We start from the raw sequence: 17,090 nt of genomic DNA, 5'->3' as shown, positions 1-17,090 counted from the left end.
CTCTCTCAGGTCATATAGTAGGTGAAAATGTGTTGATTTTCAATAAATTACCATGGTAACTTGTATTAGATTTTAGTTTTGAGAATTACATTTGCCATCTGTAAGAAATATGTTAGCTATTTGTCTCTACTTTTAGGGCACACATACTATTTTTAGCATATGTTCTATGAGGAATAATATATCTAGAGGTAGACTTCTCTAAATAAAAAGTGGACATTTAAATGCTATTAAAATAGATTTTACTTTTACTGCACAAAAAAAATCAAGTAGGATAGTTAAGAAAGCACAAAAAAGGTCATTTTCCAAACCACCCACAAATCATCATGAATTAAAATTTGATATGAATGAGGAATGACTAAGAAATTGTGAACTGTGATGAAAAAACCTGGCAGTTACTTTGAGGGTGTTTTGGTTTTGACTTCTCACTTGTTTATGACCTAAAGCAAGTTTCTTTGTATCATTGTTCTTCATTTTTATCATTTATAAACTAATTGTCTCTAAGCCCCAGTGCAGGAATCTTGTAAAAGCATATTAAACCCTGGGTGAGTAATAGTATATATTAACCTGTCAGATTTTACAGATTCTTAGAGTTTTGAGTCATTGTATCTCATTTTGAGAATCTTGAAAATAAAATAACATAGTTGCTTTTCCAAGGGATTCTCTTATGGTTTTAAGTGTTTGTAAATTTGATTCAGATCTTTAGATGACAAGTTCCTATAACTGCAAAATAGAAATTGCAATTCCTTAATGTGTGCAGACTACAGTTCACAGTACTGACTGGTATTGGTCGCCAAATTCATAGAGACTGAAATGGAAGAGACCTTCATTAAAGCCTGGAAAAATGACACAGAAATAGCCTAACCTGAATAAGTTTGGAATTCTGATTCTAGTACATCATGTAAAATGAGGGTGACTTGAAACTCTTTCATATGATCCCACAAATTCAAGGTGACAACTCACAACTGCTTGGATATACTCCGATTCTCCCCAAACAAATGAATATGTCTATTATTTAAATATCTTAGTATTACAAGGTGCTTAAAGGAGGACATTAAAAATGTTTAACAGTTAACATAGTATATTCACATATTGATTCTCAACATGAAACTTACATAATGCAATATTATTTCACTAAAAAAGAAGGGTATCACAATAAAATTCCGTATTAGCTGACTTTTTGTATAGACTGCTGTCAGTAGCAACTCAGCAGTCACATAAAAATTGGTAGAAATAAATGTGTTTTCAAGGGTTGGCTAGTCACATACCGGTTTAGTTTCTCACTTATAAAGCAATGCAATTAGACAAAGTGAAATTTGGAATCCATACCTTTGCTTACAATGGGATTATGTTTTAACCTACTTTTTTGAGTAAATGTTTCTAAATTGTTGCCAAAAATAGTTATATAGAGAAAAACTGCACAGTGGTGTTAAATAATCCCAGCTAGAGTTGTCTTGTTAAACCCTGCATCTATAAATGATAATTGAATAAATAGATATATGAATAAAAAGTTAGTTGGGCCAACCAAGAGGACTCTTAGCAGAACACATATTATAAGCCAACTAGAACAACTCCATTCCAAGTTGTCCACAGTAAAAAGTAAAAATATAAGCTATACTGGAGTACTAGCACTTGAAGTTATAGGCTGCTTGCATCAGTTAAGGTTACACAAAACTAATACATTAGAAAGCAGTGCATAATTCTTAAAAATTGAAATAGTAATAGTGGATATCTCAGGATGGTATGATTTCATGTGACCTTCAGTATCTTCTTCTTACTCTCATATAATTTTCAACTTCTTTATAATAATTATGTTTTTTAGAATCAAGAATAAAATGAGAAAAAATCAATCTATTTTGATACAAAATAGATAGATAAAATAGATAAAAATCAATCAATTTTGCTTAAAGGAAACCTATTATCATTTGCTATAAAATCAAATTATACATTTCAAAAGTGTATTGAAACCTATTTGCTTGAGATATAATCTTCACTCTCACTTTATGTCTGTGTGCATTAGAAAAAATCATTGCCAAAACAGAAAAAAATACTGCATTTTCTTTTTTCTTTTTTTATTATTTTTTAATTTTATGTATTCTTTACATCATTTTTCATTTTTGCACAATATATGCATTCTCTTCTTAGTTATAGTCCCCTTACAATTCCCACCACCCCTTGTTTTGATCCTACTCCCTCCTCTCCCCCCTCCCCCGTAGTGTGTCTCTGGTTTATAGTTGCTTGTTGATTTTGATTTTCACTTTATTATAATTAGCCTTTTTCCTGGTCCCTTATTTAGGTTTTCTAAATTTCTGCTATGAGTGAGACCATCTGGTATTTTTAGGGGACACCTTAGCTTTACTTTCTCAAATCACTGCTAATTTTCACACACTAAAATTTAATACAGAGTGAGACAATATATCGCCTTATTCTTTGTGAAACAAGGCCATGTTATTGCCATTTGATAAAAAAAAAAAAGAATTCATGATTGGGATACTCTTCATATATTCCAGTTACTCAGACAACTAAGAGATATGATAATTCTCAATTTTGTCAAGGTTTAGGGGACCATTTGCTATTGTATTTTGAGGAATTAAAGAATGGTATGTTCTGTTGTTGGTAAATCCCAAAAAACATAAACAAATGTCAATAAATTTTTGACTAGTATCCCTTTATAAAATGAGAAAGTGAGACAAACTTACCATTATTTTTATCAGCATTTGTATATTTTCAAAAAGCAGTGTAATCAAAAAGATTCAAGAAAGACAAATGTGGATTTTTCTGTTACTTCCATTAAGAAAAATGAATCAGCATATGGTTTGATTATTGTTTTTTGCCTTAATAATCCCTAGTTCTATGGAATTACCAAGACTTTGAATGAAGCTTGTCTCTTGAGAGAAACAATTTTTGTTGAACACATTTTATTCTAATGCTTTCAATAATCAGGAAATATTTTAAAACCCTAGAGGAAGAAAATTATAATAATAGCATAAAATTCTGCAGTTTATCAAATTATCCAATTTGTATATGACAATGCACTTTTTGCATGTGCAAAATATTTTGTGAACCTATTTGCAACAATTGAATATATATAAATTCCATTTTTTTTTTAGACTGGTTCAATGTTTGTGTAGAAAAACAGCTCCTTGGTTATCTAAGAATCCAGATGGTTTGAGTTCTTTGGCCAATCCAAAGCATTCCCAATGGAAGACCAAATTGTTTTAACTGTGACAATATATCCTCTGGTGGAAGATTGCTTTCAGGATAAACACAACATCCCTTAAAAAAATAGTAGTAAAATGGCAATACCACCTTCACTCTGACAATTTTCTCTCAAGAGACATTTTGTAACATTCCATCTGTGCCTGTCTATTTGTATGACATGTTGGGAAGGAAATTCCTAGTAGATGAAAAGCAAATACTTTCTACCTAAGAGATTTTCTTTAGGCATCAGTAAAGTTTGACACCTTGATATACAATAGCCCTGTCTTCTAAGCTGGCACCTGAGGCCCATTTTGCTCTTTGTGATAGCGGTATCTTCCTTCTTTGTCCACATCACACTCAATCTTATCTGATCTGAGATGAAAGAAGCCCCATCTGAATACTTTGCATGTTTGTATGTGTGTGCAAATATGTATGGTCTGTCTGCTTTCCAGGATATGGTCGTTAGTTAGATAGACCTATTGCAAACTCTTTTTATAATCCAAAGGGGAAATGTTTTCAGCAAAAAAGCTTTGTCCGTGTGTTAGTGATGTCACAATGTGCATTTTAAAAATATATGTCAATTTCCCACTAGGGAGTATCACTGTTTTCTTTTTCTGCCCTAATTTTGGGAAACTTGGCTTAATTGATACCATGATCCTTCAAACAAATCAATCAACATAGTACATGCTATTTGCTTGGAAAAAAAAAAAAGGTAAGCAACATATTTGAGCTAAGAAATCAAAACACAAATTTGCCTACCATCACAAACCACACCATTCTCTCGCTTTCCCTATACTTTCCTTGACAAACTACTTCCTACCGTCTTTTGTAGACACTGTCCTACACATGTGATACAGTGTTTGATCCCTGTCCCTAAAGGCCCCCAACAGAGACAGGAATATGCACACACAGAAAACCCTGAGTGTATTGCTCAGCTGACCTGTGTTTATGGCTCTTAGCAGAGCATTTTTACATCCATATAAGAGCAATAGCAGAATGACACATAAGTGCACCATAAATATTAGCTTTTTTATTTTGTTATTAAACATGTACTTACATGTGTTACTCTGCAACTAGACACAAATTCCTTCAAACAACAAATATTTCATCCATCATGTTATCACTAGAAATCAAAACACCACACCTGGTACATTAAAAGCACCAATAAAATAAAAAGAATGAATGAATGAATGAATGAATGAATGAAGAGAAAAAGCTGAATGACAATATCAGAGATGATAAGGCAGTACATGATTGATTTCCAAATGCCAAGGGAATACAAACTTTCCTTGTATGAGCCTATATAAGACTCTATAGTCATTGGATTTATGAATGAAAGAATATTTCTAAATCAGTAATATGAAATAGACTCTAGAAAATGAAGTCATTACCAAATAATGCACCAATTATTTGTAATTCTACTTCCTCATCTGTTGGTTGAGCCTCATGTCTCATTGGCTGAAAAAAAAAATGGCTCACAAACATATTCTCAGAATTTTCATGAAATTTTAGAGCATTAAAAAATCTAATTTTTTATTAGTAAATTGAGTGCATTCTTAATCATCCAGACATTTATTCCAAAAATATTCACTGAGCACCTACTATGAATCAGGTAGTTTTCAAGGCACTTGAGATGAATTAGTACAAAACATAAACAAATACACAAGAACAATTTTGCTCTGATGAAATTTAAATTCTAATGGGAGGAGACAGACAATGAACAATAATAAGCTTATTAATAAGCAAATTAAATATGTTATGTAGCGATAAATGCTATAGGAACTAATAGAGAAAAGTAAATGCAAAGAGCAACCACTGGTTTGTGACCTGCAAAGTAAATAGTTGAATTGAGAAGGTGTTACATGAGCAAAAACTTGAAGACAAAAGAAGAAGGCAGGCAGAAATCTAGCAATGAGGAGGAACAGTCAGAGCAAAGGTCTGAGGGTAAGGCAATATTTATCATGTAAAACCATAAACAAGATTGATTGCTCTATTGCAATATGGTAAGTCACCAAAAAAAAAAGCTACAAGGGGAAAAATGTCTACAAGAAACATGTTCTAAGGAGATGAAACACTTTTAATTGGAAAATTTCACTCCAAGTACACCTCTTAGCCTTGCCTTGCTGGATTGGTAGGGTTATGATAAATGGAAAGGTGAAGTTCTGGGTCAGTACAGAATTGGAAAAAATGTCAAATTCAGTTCACACGGGAGGGATGATTCCAGCTAGAGGTCAATCAGCTGCTTCAGTTAAAGGATTGGAGGACCTTAACTGCCAACATAAGGGACTCAGACTTTCTTCCATCAGCAATGTGGGTCACATTCCTGAAGCAAATTCCAAGGTGAACATGTGTTTTCAGAAAAGTAAACTGAAGACTTTGTATAGATTACATTAGATTGGTTATAAATAGAATTTTAATGCAAAAGTAACCAACCCCAAATCCACTTTAATTACAATATCATTTACCATTTGCCACGACTTTTATTAACTTATCATTTTGGAAATAAATACAGACATGGAAAGACTGCAAGAATAGTGTGATAAATTTCCATATATCCTCTCCAACTAGATACACCCAACATTAACATTTCGTCACATTTGCCTTATCTCTCTTCCTCTAGATAGATAACTAAAAAGAGCTACACTAGGTATAAACACACAACACCTACTATTCCTGAACCACATGAGTGAACTGCGAATGTGGTAACTAAATTCTTTGATGTGAATCTCCTAAAAATAAGCATTCTTTTGTTACTTCACCAGAGGCCATTTATTAAATTAGGGAAAAAAATGAAAATGATAGAATACTATTACCTAACTGATACTCTATATTCACATTTCAAAGCTTATCCCAATAATATCTTTCATAACATATTTCCTATCCAGGATTATGCATTGCATTTAGTTTTCAAGGCTTTTTATTTTCCTTTAATCGGGGGTGGGTCTTCAGCCTTCTTTATCTCTTAATGACATTAAAGATAGCATGTACTTTTTAAAGAACAGAAACTAGATTTTAGTTTTTATAGGATGTCCCTCAGCTTGAATTTACCTGATATTTTTCCCTTTTTCAGATATTTACAAAAACACTATATAAATGCGATTGTGCCATTTTAATACATCACATTAGGAGGTATTTGATGTCGATTTATCCCATTACTGCTCATGATAGTTCTGGTCACTTCCTTAAGGTGGTATCCATTTGTCCCATAATCATTAATAATCAGTGATGAGGTACTTTAAGACAGTGTGAATGTCCTGCTTCGCCAGTATCTCACCCAGTAATTGCAGCATCAGTTCACAATTATTGCCTGAATCAATTACTATTGTGATGACTGAAAAATGGTGATTTCTAACGGTGTGATTCCTTCTATATTTACCGATTGGCTTTCTGTTACAAGGGAGAGCTTTCCTTTTAAGTTTGTTTATAATTAACATGGATTCATGTCTTTTCAGTGACTGTCTGCAGTCATTTTAACTTGTCTTTTAATATACACCACCTATGAGTATACCCTTCTTCCGCAAAAAAAAAAAAAAAAAAAAAAAATCAAAAAAATCTTGACACCCTTCCCATCTAGTTGGAAAGAGGAAAAGCACATCCCCAGGGGAGGGTTTATCAAACTGTATAGGCAATGATGCATTTTTCTCCTGTGATCTCTCCTTTTATTTTTCATTTTTAATAGTTTATTAACACATGGCAGTTCTGTTCCAAGGACTTGCAGGAGCTTAGTCTAGTTAGGCCCTAATAATGGGCCACAGCTGAAAACCTCTTTCCAAAATGGCAAAATTCTCTAATTTGAAGATAATCTTTTGCCCAAATGTTTGGTTGCACGGATCAAGCTGCTACATTCAGAGACCATTTTCATTTTTTATTATTATTTTTGGTATATACTCTGCCTTGTTCCAAAAACACTTTTGCAAGAGCAAAACTGCTGTCTTTACATACTAGTTTATACCTTCCCAAAACATTTTCTCTCTATTATGTGAATAGCAATTCAGCTTCTTAATGTGTTACCAAAAAAAATTATAACTGCTTCTAAATTGCGTTGATGTATTGTAGAATTGAGTTGAATGTCTTTGTAGGCTGAGTATAATTATCCTCCTGCCAGGAACAAATAAGTTATACTGCTCCAGAGAAATAAATATGCATATGAATTTATGTGGATGGATAAATCCTTATAAAGTTTAGCTCTTTATAACACAATGAGAGAAGAAGAAATGTACTTGGTGAGGCTAATGAATAAACTGGGATCATTATATTGTCTATCATGCATTTCCCCCACAAACTTGCATTTTACTGCATATAAATCAGGGCAGAGCATTTCAAAAGACTTTATATAATGAAGGAGGCAATTTTAGGATAAGCTATATAAGAATAAGCTGCCTGAAATCTTCAGTTATACTTTAAACAAGATTATGTGTGTGTGTGTGTATTTTTAGGATTTATTTATTTATTTTTTATACAAGAGCTGAGGTATAGGCCAGAGGCGCGGGAGGATGAGAGGATTCACCAGAGACAGAGCAGGAGCAGAACAGGCAGGCCGACCGAAACACACTGCTGAGGGGAGCAGTGGGTGAGACAGGAAAGGTCTGCCACGCCATGTGGGAATCTCCCTGCCTGGCCGGGAATCGAAACCACACTGCATAGGCTGCGGACAGCTTCACAGCGCTGAGCTCAACCGCTGTGCCACTGGGGAGGCCATATATATATATATATATACACACACACATATATACATGTATACAGAACTCCAAGAGTTCAAATATATATATATAAACTTTGATTTCCTTTGTTAACACCTCTACCTTCTCAAAGATATCTCTCAGAAAAAGTTTGCAAGATCCCAATAAGAAAATGGGATCCCAAACTACACTAGGTAATTGCAGCAAGATCAGTATAAACCAAACGCATTTATTATTTGAAATGTAATCCAATATACTAAGAGATGGCATGTGCTTTATTTTAATTAGCTGTTTCTTTTAAAGGGTCGCTTGGTCCAACTGTCTTGATAGGAAAAAATTGTAGTCATTGCTCAAAATGCTTGTAGGAAATCTAGTTTTAAATTGAAGCAATTTGTTCCGAAAGCAGTCTACTACTGCAGCAATAATCAATGTGTTTTCCCTTAGCCCATACCGGAGCTTTCCAAGGACTATTGTTAATTGCCTGTAACTAAATGACTGCTGGTGCCCTTAAATGTAACTCTTTGGCACTTGTTCATTTGTTGTGTTTAACCAAATGCCAGTTTCCTTTAGGTTTTGCCTAGCTATTTTGCTTTACAATTTTTCAGTATTCAGCCTCAGTCCCTTAAAAGGGGTAGTGTCTATCATTTTAACAAAATAACACAAAGGCTAAACAGATTTTAAAGGGTCTGCACTTTCTCTTCTATCCTATGATGCTGAATTGTGCTGAAATGGAATCTTTTTATTTTGTAAATGCTGCCACTCCAGGCAACTTGAACTTGAGCTGAAAAGCAGATCCCATTTCAAAGGGAAAATGACATTTGCTGGGGCAACATTATTCACATTGTAATGTACAGATGAAATACAGCAGTGCTCCCAATTCATTTCTTTTAACTGTAACAGAATTTAACCCCTAGTAATTTTGTCCTGACCCAATGTATAAGCAATAATGGCTAGCACTCATATTAATGTATGTGTTCAGCTCGGCACAAAAGAATGTGTAGACTAATTCTCAGATGCCGTTGTCTTTGGGAAAGTTTGCACATGCTATGTAAGCCAAAGTGGATGACTTAAATCAATAGAGAAAGATGTTAACCTGTGCAAAAAAAAAAATGTGTGTATATATATATATATATATATATATATATATATATAAAGTCTTGCATAAAAGTAATGTAGTAACTGAAAAGCAGGTACTGGTGTGTGTGTGCTGTGCGGAAAGACACAGTCTTTCCTCACTTCCAAGCACGTTATAAGAACGCCTTTGCTTCTGCGTGTGATAGTACATAAGTATCTGAGGGAAATCGAAACTATTTTCACCATCTCGGCTGTATTCGCTCCTTGTAAACGTTGTTTCTTTGGACTAGATTTTGGTATCCCAATTATTAGTAAGTGGCTATCATATGACTCCTAAGACTTATTCTCGCTGATTGCTCGTTCTCTAGGTATGTTTGAACCTTAAAGGAAGTGTTCATGAGACACAAGAGCATTTCTGTAATTGCTAAGATGCATCAGCTCTGCTCTCTTTCTGCATTCTATTTCAGACAATACTATTAATTGGCCTGGTAAATGGTGTATTCGAGTAGTGTACATTGTTTTTGGAATGACTCATGACAAGTAGTAATAGAATAATTCACATTTGGGCGGTTATTTCTCTAAAAATAAGAACTGTCATTTTTTTTCTCTTATTATACATACTCACTTTTTAAAACTTAAAAGTATACAGAGATCAGAATTATAAATAAAATCTGAAGGAAATGACAGTTCTGCTTACTGGATTAATGGGTTTGTGTTTCAGGCACAGTTTTTGATTGTTTCAAAATCTCTTGGCCCTAGGCAGGGGCATGTAGGGCATGCACAGATGCCCTGGCTCGGGGGTGCTTGGGGGCATCCTCATTTCCTATCTGGGCTTTTATCTACAGCAAAGCGGCTACTCTGACTCCTACTTTTCTTTACAGCTTTTCCCTACATAGGTCTTGGGTTAGAACTCATGTGACTCTATTTTTAATCAAATTTTAAAGAATTGAGTATGATTAACAAATAGTAAATGCATAGCTCTTATGTGTTCAGCTCTATGAGTTTTGACAAGTGTATATACTTGTGTCTGCACACCTGAAAAAACGATAGACTTGCTTTTACCTCAGAAGGTTCTCTCTTGCCCTTTGCTCAAACAGCTTCCGGTCACTTTCCCAAATATTCCATTTTGTGATTTCAATCACTAAGATTTATTTTGACCCACTCTTAGAATCTCTTGAAATAGAATTATACAAAAGGTATTACTTTGTGTCTGATATCCTTGACCTAATATAATTTTGTGACATTCATGCATTCTGGGTGTATCAGTAATTCATTTTTTACTGCTGAGTATATTCTATCATATGGACACACAACAGCTCATTTGTTGCTGCCTGTTAATGAACATTTGGGGTTTTTTTTCCAGTTGTGTCTACTATGAATATGACTACTCTGAACATTCTTTTACAAAAGAATATTTATTTTGGGTGAATACCTATGTGTGTAATTGCTAGTTGTAGCGTAAACTCAGAATTTTCCAATACAGTAATACGAACAAGCATTTCCAGTAGGAGTGTTTGGTAGTGGAAGTTAAGCATTCTCCAATATTTTCCATTTCTTATGTAAAAAATTTTAGAGTGACAAGTTTCAAGTGTTCCATGCATTAAATTATAAAACAGAATGAATCTTAAAAGAAGCCTTAATCCAAATGCTTATATTTCCCATCATATCTAGTGTAATTTAAATAAGATTTTTCTGGTATATGAATTAACCTATGGGTATAAGTTAGGGTTTTATACAGGCTTTTGTGTGTGATGGAGTTTAAGTCATATTCTGAGTGAACAAGACCCAGTGCCCCCCACAGAATTATCCATCCACTTATCCTTTCTGTTCACATAGTAGTAGGAAAATATTATACTAAAGAGTGTTTTGTGTTTCATTCCTGTGGTACTACCAATGTATGATCCCTCACAAGATTCAGCATATAAAGCAGTCTGATATTTATGAATACAAAATATAAAAATTTCCTGGAGGTACTTTTCGGTATTTCATACTTCTTATTAATTTACTTAGACTCTAAAAGATTTAATAACTCACTATATTTTTCTTTCTTAAATTCATAAAGGCACATCATTTTTAATAAGATCTACTTCCCATTTAATTCTAATAAGAGCTGAAAGAACACTTGATTAAATAGTGTTTATATGTGTTTTTTATTAAACTGTTGAATTAGAAATGAAAAATTAGATGAAAAATATGGCTGAGCTTTTTTTCTGTAATTGTCACAGGAAAAGCGACATGACATGCAATCACACACATACACACACAATGTTCTTGTGAGAAAATGATGGCCACACTTTTCAGATGGCCACACCGATACTGTGTTGTACCCATGGTGACTTCACCCCATTTGCAAAATCTCAAGAGTAACTTTGTAACCCAAAGTATCTGTCACTGCAAAACCATAGATTTTTGTTTGTTGGTTTGTTTGTTGTTGCTTTAATTGAAGTACTATTGGTTTTATTCCTTGTTCATGTTTTGGAAGTATAAGATCTCCTCCCCCGTCAGGTTGAGTCACCATAGCAACCCACCCTCTAAGCACCCATAATCCTCCACCATGGCCCATTGTGCTGTCTCCCCACACTGATCTAAAACCATAGATTATTTTAAAGTCCTCGATTTCTAAGCCTACATTGACTATGTAACAAAATTAGATAACCCACAAATTCGGAATTAAAGAATCAAAAATTCTATTATTTAGATTTCAGGAATATGTATATTTAATGATAATTAAGTAAAGTAGTACTTTTTTTTTAAATAATAAATTTTATTTTTATATTCCCCCATACAATTGCAAACGCCCCATTCTGACCCCAATCCTTCCCTCCCTCCCCCACCCCCCAAAAAGTGTCTCTGGTTCATAGTTTTTTGTTGATTTTGATTTTCACTTTCTTATATTCATTTTCCTGGTCCCTTATTTAAGTTTTCTAGATTCCTGCTATGAGTGAGACCATCCGGTATTTTTCTTTTTCTTTTGGCTTATTTCGCTGAGCATGATCCCTTCCAGCGCCATCCATGTTGCTGCAAATTGCATGTGTTTATCTTTTTTGAATGCTGAGTAATATTCCATGGTATATATGTACCACATCTTCTTGATCCAGTCATCTATTTTTGGGCATTTGGGTTGTTTCCAAAGCTTAGCTATTGTAAACAGTGCTGCTATAAACATAGGGGTGCAGGTGCTCTTTGGAATTGATGTTTCTGTGTCCTTTGGGTAAATACCTAGGAGTGGAATTGCTGGATCATATGGAAGCTCTATGTTTAGTAGGTCCAGAAATCTCCACACAGCTCTCCATAGTGGTTGGACCAGTTTGCACTCCCACCAACAGTGCAGAAGAGTTCCTTTTTCTCCACACCCTCGCCAACATTTGTTGTTGCTAGTTTTTTTAATATGTGCCATTCTCACTGGTGTGAGATGGTATCTCATGGTAGTTTTGATTTGCATTTCCCTGATTACAAGTGATGTTGAACATTTTTTCATAAGTCTGTTGGCCATTTGCATTTCCTCTTCAGAGAAGTTTCTTTTTAGCTCTTCTGCCCATTTTTGGACTGGGTTATTTTCTTTGTTGTTGCTGAGTCTCATCAGCTCTTTGCAGATTTTTGTGATCAGTCCTTTATCATTAGTGTTGGGTGCAAAAATGTTCTCCCAGTTGGTGGGGTTTCTCTTTGTTTTTGTTATTGTCTCTTTTGCTGTGCAGAAGCTCTTTAATTTGATGTAGTCCCAGCTGTTTATCTTTGCCTTCACTATCACTGCTTTGGGTGATGTGTCTGTAAAGATGTCTTTGATGTGCAAATCCCGTACTGTTTCGCCTATATTTCCTTCTATGTATTTTATGGTTTCAGGTCTTATGTCTAGTTCTTTAATCCATTTTGAGTTGATTTTTGTGTATGTTGTGAGGTAGTGGTCAAGCTTCATTCTTTTGCATGTAGCGACCCAGTTTTCCCAGCACCATTTATTGAACAAACTTTCTTTGCTCCAATGCATAGTCTTTGCTCCTTTGTCAAAGATTAGTTGACCATAATCTTTGGGTTTATTTCTGGATTTTCTATTCAATTCCATTGGTCTGTATGTCTGTTCTTGTGCCAATACCATGCAGTTTTGATGATTATGGCTTTGTAGTATAGTTTGCAGTCTGGGAGTGTGATGCCTCCATTTCCTTCTTTTTTTTTTCAGTAGAGCTTTGGCTATTCGGGGTTTTTGGTGATTCCATATGAATTTCATCAATAATTGTTCTATTTCTTTGAAGAATGCCATTGAGATTTTGATTGGAATAGCATTGAATCTGTATATTGCTTTTGGTAGGATGGCCATTTTAATAATGTTTATTCTTCCAATCCATGAGCAGGGGATGTCTTTCCATTTCTTTGTGTCTTCTTCTATTTCTTTTAACAGTGTTTTATAGTTTACTTTTTAAGGCTATTGTCAACTGTGGGGAACAGTGAATGGCTACCCATCAATAACAATATTTGGATTATAATCAAGGATTATGATGATCAACCTTTTGTTTATGAGGCATGTAACAGGCACTTAAAGTGAGTTTTAAAATCTGTGCATTCTGGTTTAATGTTTAAATACCAGTAGTCCTGATTTTATTGCAATCTTCATGAGCTCTAAGGGAGAAAAACAAGTGAATATTTTGCCCCCCAAATTGGCTGATAACTTTTGATATAATATAGGCATTTGATAGGAAAAGAACTTGTATATAATGAGTGGCAAGAAAATTCCTTTTCTACATCAAAATGGGAAACAAAAGAAAAGAAAAAATTTAAAGTAGCTCAATGGAAAAAAAAATGCTACCAACACATTCTGGTGCAGTATCGAATAAGGGTCCTACCTCCTGAGCCCAAATAAGCTTTCAACCTCCCTACTGTGGTAGGCCATAATGGTACCACTATATTTTGATAGATTAATATCATAAAAATTTGAAAAAGAAAAAGGAAAGATCTAGGACAGGAGACGTTGTTGCTGACAGGAGCAAATAAGAGCATTCATTGAGTAACCCACCTAATACTCTATGCACCACCCTTCAGGAACTGTGCTATTTCACCCCCAACCTCCAGGTGACAGCTCAAGTGAGAAAGATCAAGATTCACATTGGGTGAGTGGGTGAGTGCAGAAGCTGACCTGGCTTAAAAGCTTCATAGCCCCGGGAACCAATCACTCTTATATCAGCCACATAAGCGTACTTTGCAGGACTCCCAAAGGATTATGAGTTACTGCACTCAAGCAAGCCCCAAATTATAGTTTCCAATCAGGTATTTATATTCTGTCAAGTCCAAATGCAATCTACCAACACAAGTTCATTTTTTTACCATATGCAATGTTGCTTAGCAACCTAGTTACCACATACCACCGTATCTGGTTACCAAGGAAACAGGGCTAGAAAGTTATCAAAAGGTCAAATTCTCAAGCAGAAAGCAAAGGAGTTGTGTTAATCCATTACCCACATCTGATCTCATCCACAAAACTGTGAAATCGAGTTGAATTTATGATTTTGAAGGTAAATCTGGCATCATTCCCTCTTGTGATTTTTTTCTAGAGCTGATGTACACCGTTGAACTTGCTGGCGGGCTTGGTGCTATCCTTTTGCTGCTTGTTTGTTTGGTGACCATCTACAAGTGCTACAAGATAGAAATCATGCTCTTCTACAGGAATCATTTTGGAGCTGAGGAGCTGGATGGAGGTAAGACTTAATTCCCTCTTTTAATGCTCTTTCTGACTATTCATATTTGTTTCCTGCCTTTGTTTTACTGAGGGAGAGGTAAGAAAAGTTACCTGCATAACCATTGGCACCATCTCTTACAGTCTTCCAATGTTCAGTTTGTAAATTCATCTCTTTTTTTATGGAACAATATGTGTGATGCTTTGGTGCCAATAGGTATTTTCCTCTGAAAATTGTGAAGCAACACCTACCCTTTTGAGAATCCTATTCCAAACAGCACTTTGGAATTACAAACACTGATTGCAGTGCTATCAGAGTGTTCATTTTCTCTCACCTTGTAATCAGTACTAAAAGCCCAGCTTTACTTTTCTATACATAAGGAGTGTCTCTTTTAATTGTGTTCCCTAGCCCAGTAGTTTGAAGTGAATCTCAATTTGTTCCTCGTTTAGACTGATCAGTTATAATAAACTGTACCAAACAGTTTAGAATTCATCCCGCAGTGTTTTCAATCCTGTTTATTTAACTATATTTAGACAGTCTAATTTTTATTCCAAGTGTGGACCAATAGATGAGAAAGTACACAAGTACATTGTTTTCATAATAATAAGTTTAATATTTTTATGCAAATCAAACAAGTAAACATTGTTTTCATAGAAATCATAAATATCACTTGCCTCTGGTCAGTCATAAATAGTTACACGATCTAAGAGGAATTTGGCGTCCTTAAAATTGGACTCCCCAAACTGAGTGTTTTCCTTCTTAGTAATTTGAAAGTGATTCGTACATTAGGTGATTTTGCAATATAGGAAGAATATACCAACTGACAATGAGCAGTGCACATGGCAAAGGTTTCTTGATCATATTCATAAACCTTTTTTCCTTGATGGTCAATGAATGCACTAAATGTTACAAAAGAAAATTAAGCAATTGCCCATGTTACATTTCCGGAATCCTCTGGAATAAATGCACTGGTAGACCTATAGCTTTTGAGGAGGTACAGTTTATTTAGTGTCCCTAATACTTCTTGCTTAACCTTCCCCTTTCCCATTAATGTGAAGTCTGTGCTGCAGCGAAACTGTTTTGTTTTGTTTTTTAACAAAGTGCCGATTTACCTATTCCTTGTTTCTTACTCTCTTGCCTGTTCACATAACACTAATTTTTTTGCTACTGCTTTAAAGAGATATGAGAAAATTGTCAATATCAGAACTATTGTTGAATGAATACCTACCAAGGTTCTAGGCATTCTTAAAATCATTCTTGCTAAATCTCAAACAATTCTGAGGTCAATATTATTATCTCCACTTTACTGACAAGGTGCCAGAGTTTAAATTCACTCAAGAAGATAACACAAGTATTACTCTAAATAACCAAGATAGGATAGAAAATAGGTCTATTTCCAAAGAGTTTGTTTTCTTGAACACTGGATCCCGATTATTTTTTTAACTACTGAAATTTTTAGTAGGCTCAGTATCGTTTAAGTTCTCCTGTCATTTACACAATTAGTACCATAGAAGATGTTTGAAAAGCAGATTACCAAAGCAAACATCACTTTATCTTTGAAGCCTGTTTTGAATGTGTTTGATTTGTATTTTGGTTTTTTTTTATGTATTGAAATTTTGGCTGTACCATTTATTAGCTCGATGACTTTTTTTTTTAATTTTTGTGTAGAAGAACTGGGGTGTAGGCCAGAGGGGCAGGGGGTGAGAGGGTGGGAAGCAGAACAGGCAGATCTACTGAAATACACTGCTGAGGGGAGCAGCGGTTGAGACAGTAGAGGTCTGCTGTGCCATGCGGGTAGCTCCCTGGTTGGAGATCAAATGCAGGCCACAGTGATAGTGCTGAGACTTAACCCCTAGACCACAAAGGAGGCCCTATTTTGTATTTTGAATGATATGAATGATTTTACCCAAACTATCTATTTATATTTACCAAACTATCTATTTTACCCAAAATATTTTGTCTGTCATGTTCTAAATAGCTGAAGATACTGGATAATTTAAATGCCTCTAAACCTTAGTCACATCCCCTTAGGTCCTTCTGTGTATGCTACTGTGTTAGAATTATCGTCTACTCTTCTGGGGTGGAAAATTTCTCAAACCCCATCAAATCCCCATTCTTCCTACCTTCGCACAAGTCTTTTCCTCTTCCCAAAAGATAGCTATTAAGAAGCAGCCTCTTGGGGCCTCCCCGGTGGTGCAGCAGTTGAGCACTGGGTTGCAAAGCTGCCCGCAGCCTCTGCAGCACCAGTTCAATCCCCGGCGGCTGGCGAGGGTCCCACATGGCGCGCAGACCTCTCCTGCCGCCCGCTGCTCCCCTCAGCAGTGTGTTTTGTCAGTCTGCCTGTTCTGCTCCCCGCTCTGGCTCTGGTGAATTCTCTCACCCTCCCACGCTTCTGACTGTACCCAGTGCTTGTATAAATAAATTAATAAATCTTAAAAAAAAAGAAACCACTTGACTTTACTTTTTTTTAAATGTCATT

At 35.1% G+C, this 17,090-nt stretch overlaps 1 protein-coding gene across 2 annotated transcripts in view; it reads left to right on the top strand.

Moving 5' to 3' along the window:
• The window catches only part of IL1RAPL1 (interleukin 1 receptor accessory protein like 1), a 1,141,580-nt gene that overhangs the window by 1,111,634 nt on the left and 12,856 nt on the right, over positions 1–17,090 (top strand). For both annotated transcript variants that reach the window (XM_037512572.2, XM_054695805.1), the window contains exon 9: positions 14,489–14,632. In XM_037512572.2, coding sequence (XP_037368469.2) covers positions 14,489–14,632 — 144 coding nt within the window. The remainder of the gene's footprint in view (positions 1–14,488; positions 14,633–17,090) is intronic.

Source organism: Talpa occidentalis, unplaced genomic scaffold (genome assembly GCF_014898055.3).
Source record: "Talpa occidentalis isolate TD23 unplaced genomic scaffold, MPIMG_talOcc4v2.1 talOcc4.15, whole genome shotgun sequence".
Taxonomy (NCBI): Eukaryota; Metazoa; Chordata; class Mammalia; order Eulipotyphla; family Talpidae; genus Talpa; species Talpa occidentalis.
The sequence above is the reverse complement of the archived record's forward strand: the minus strand, read 5'-3'. Positions and strand labels throughout refer to the sequence as shown.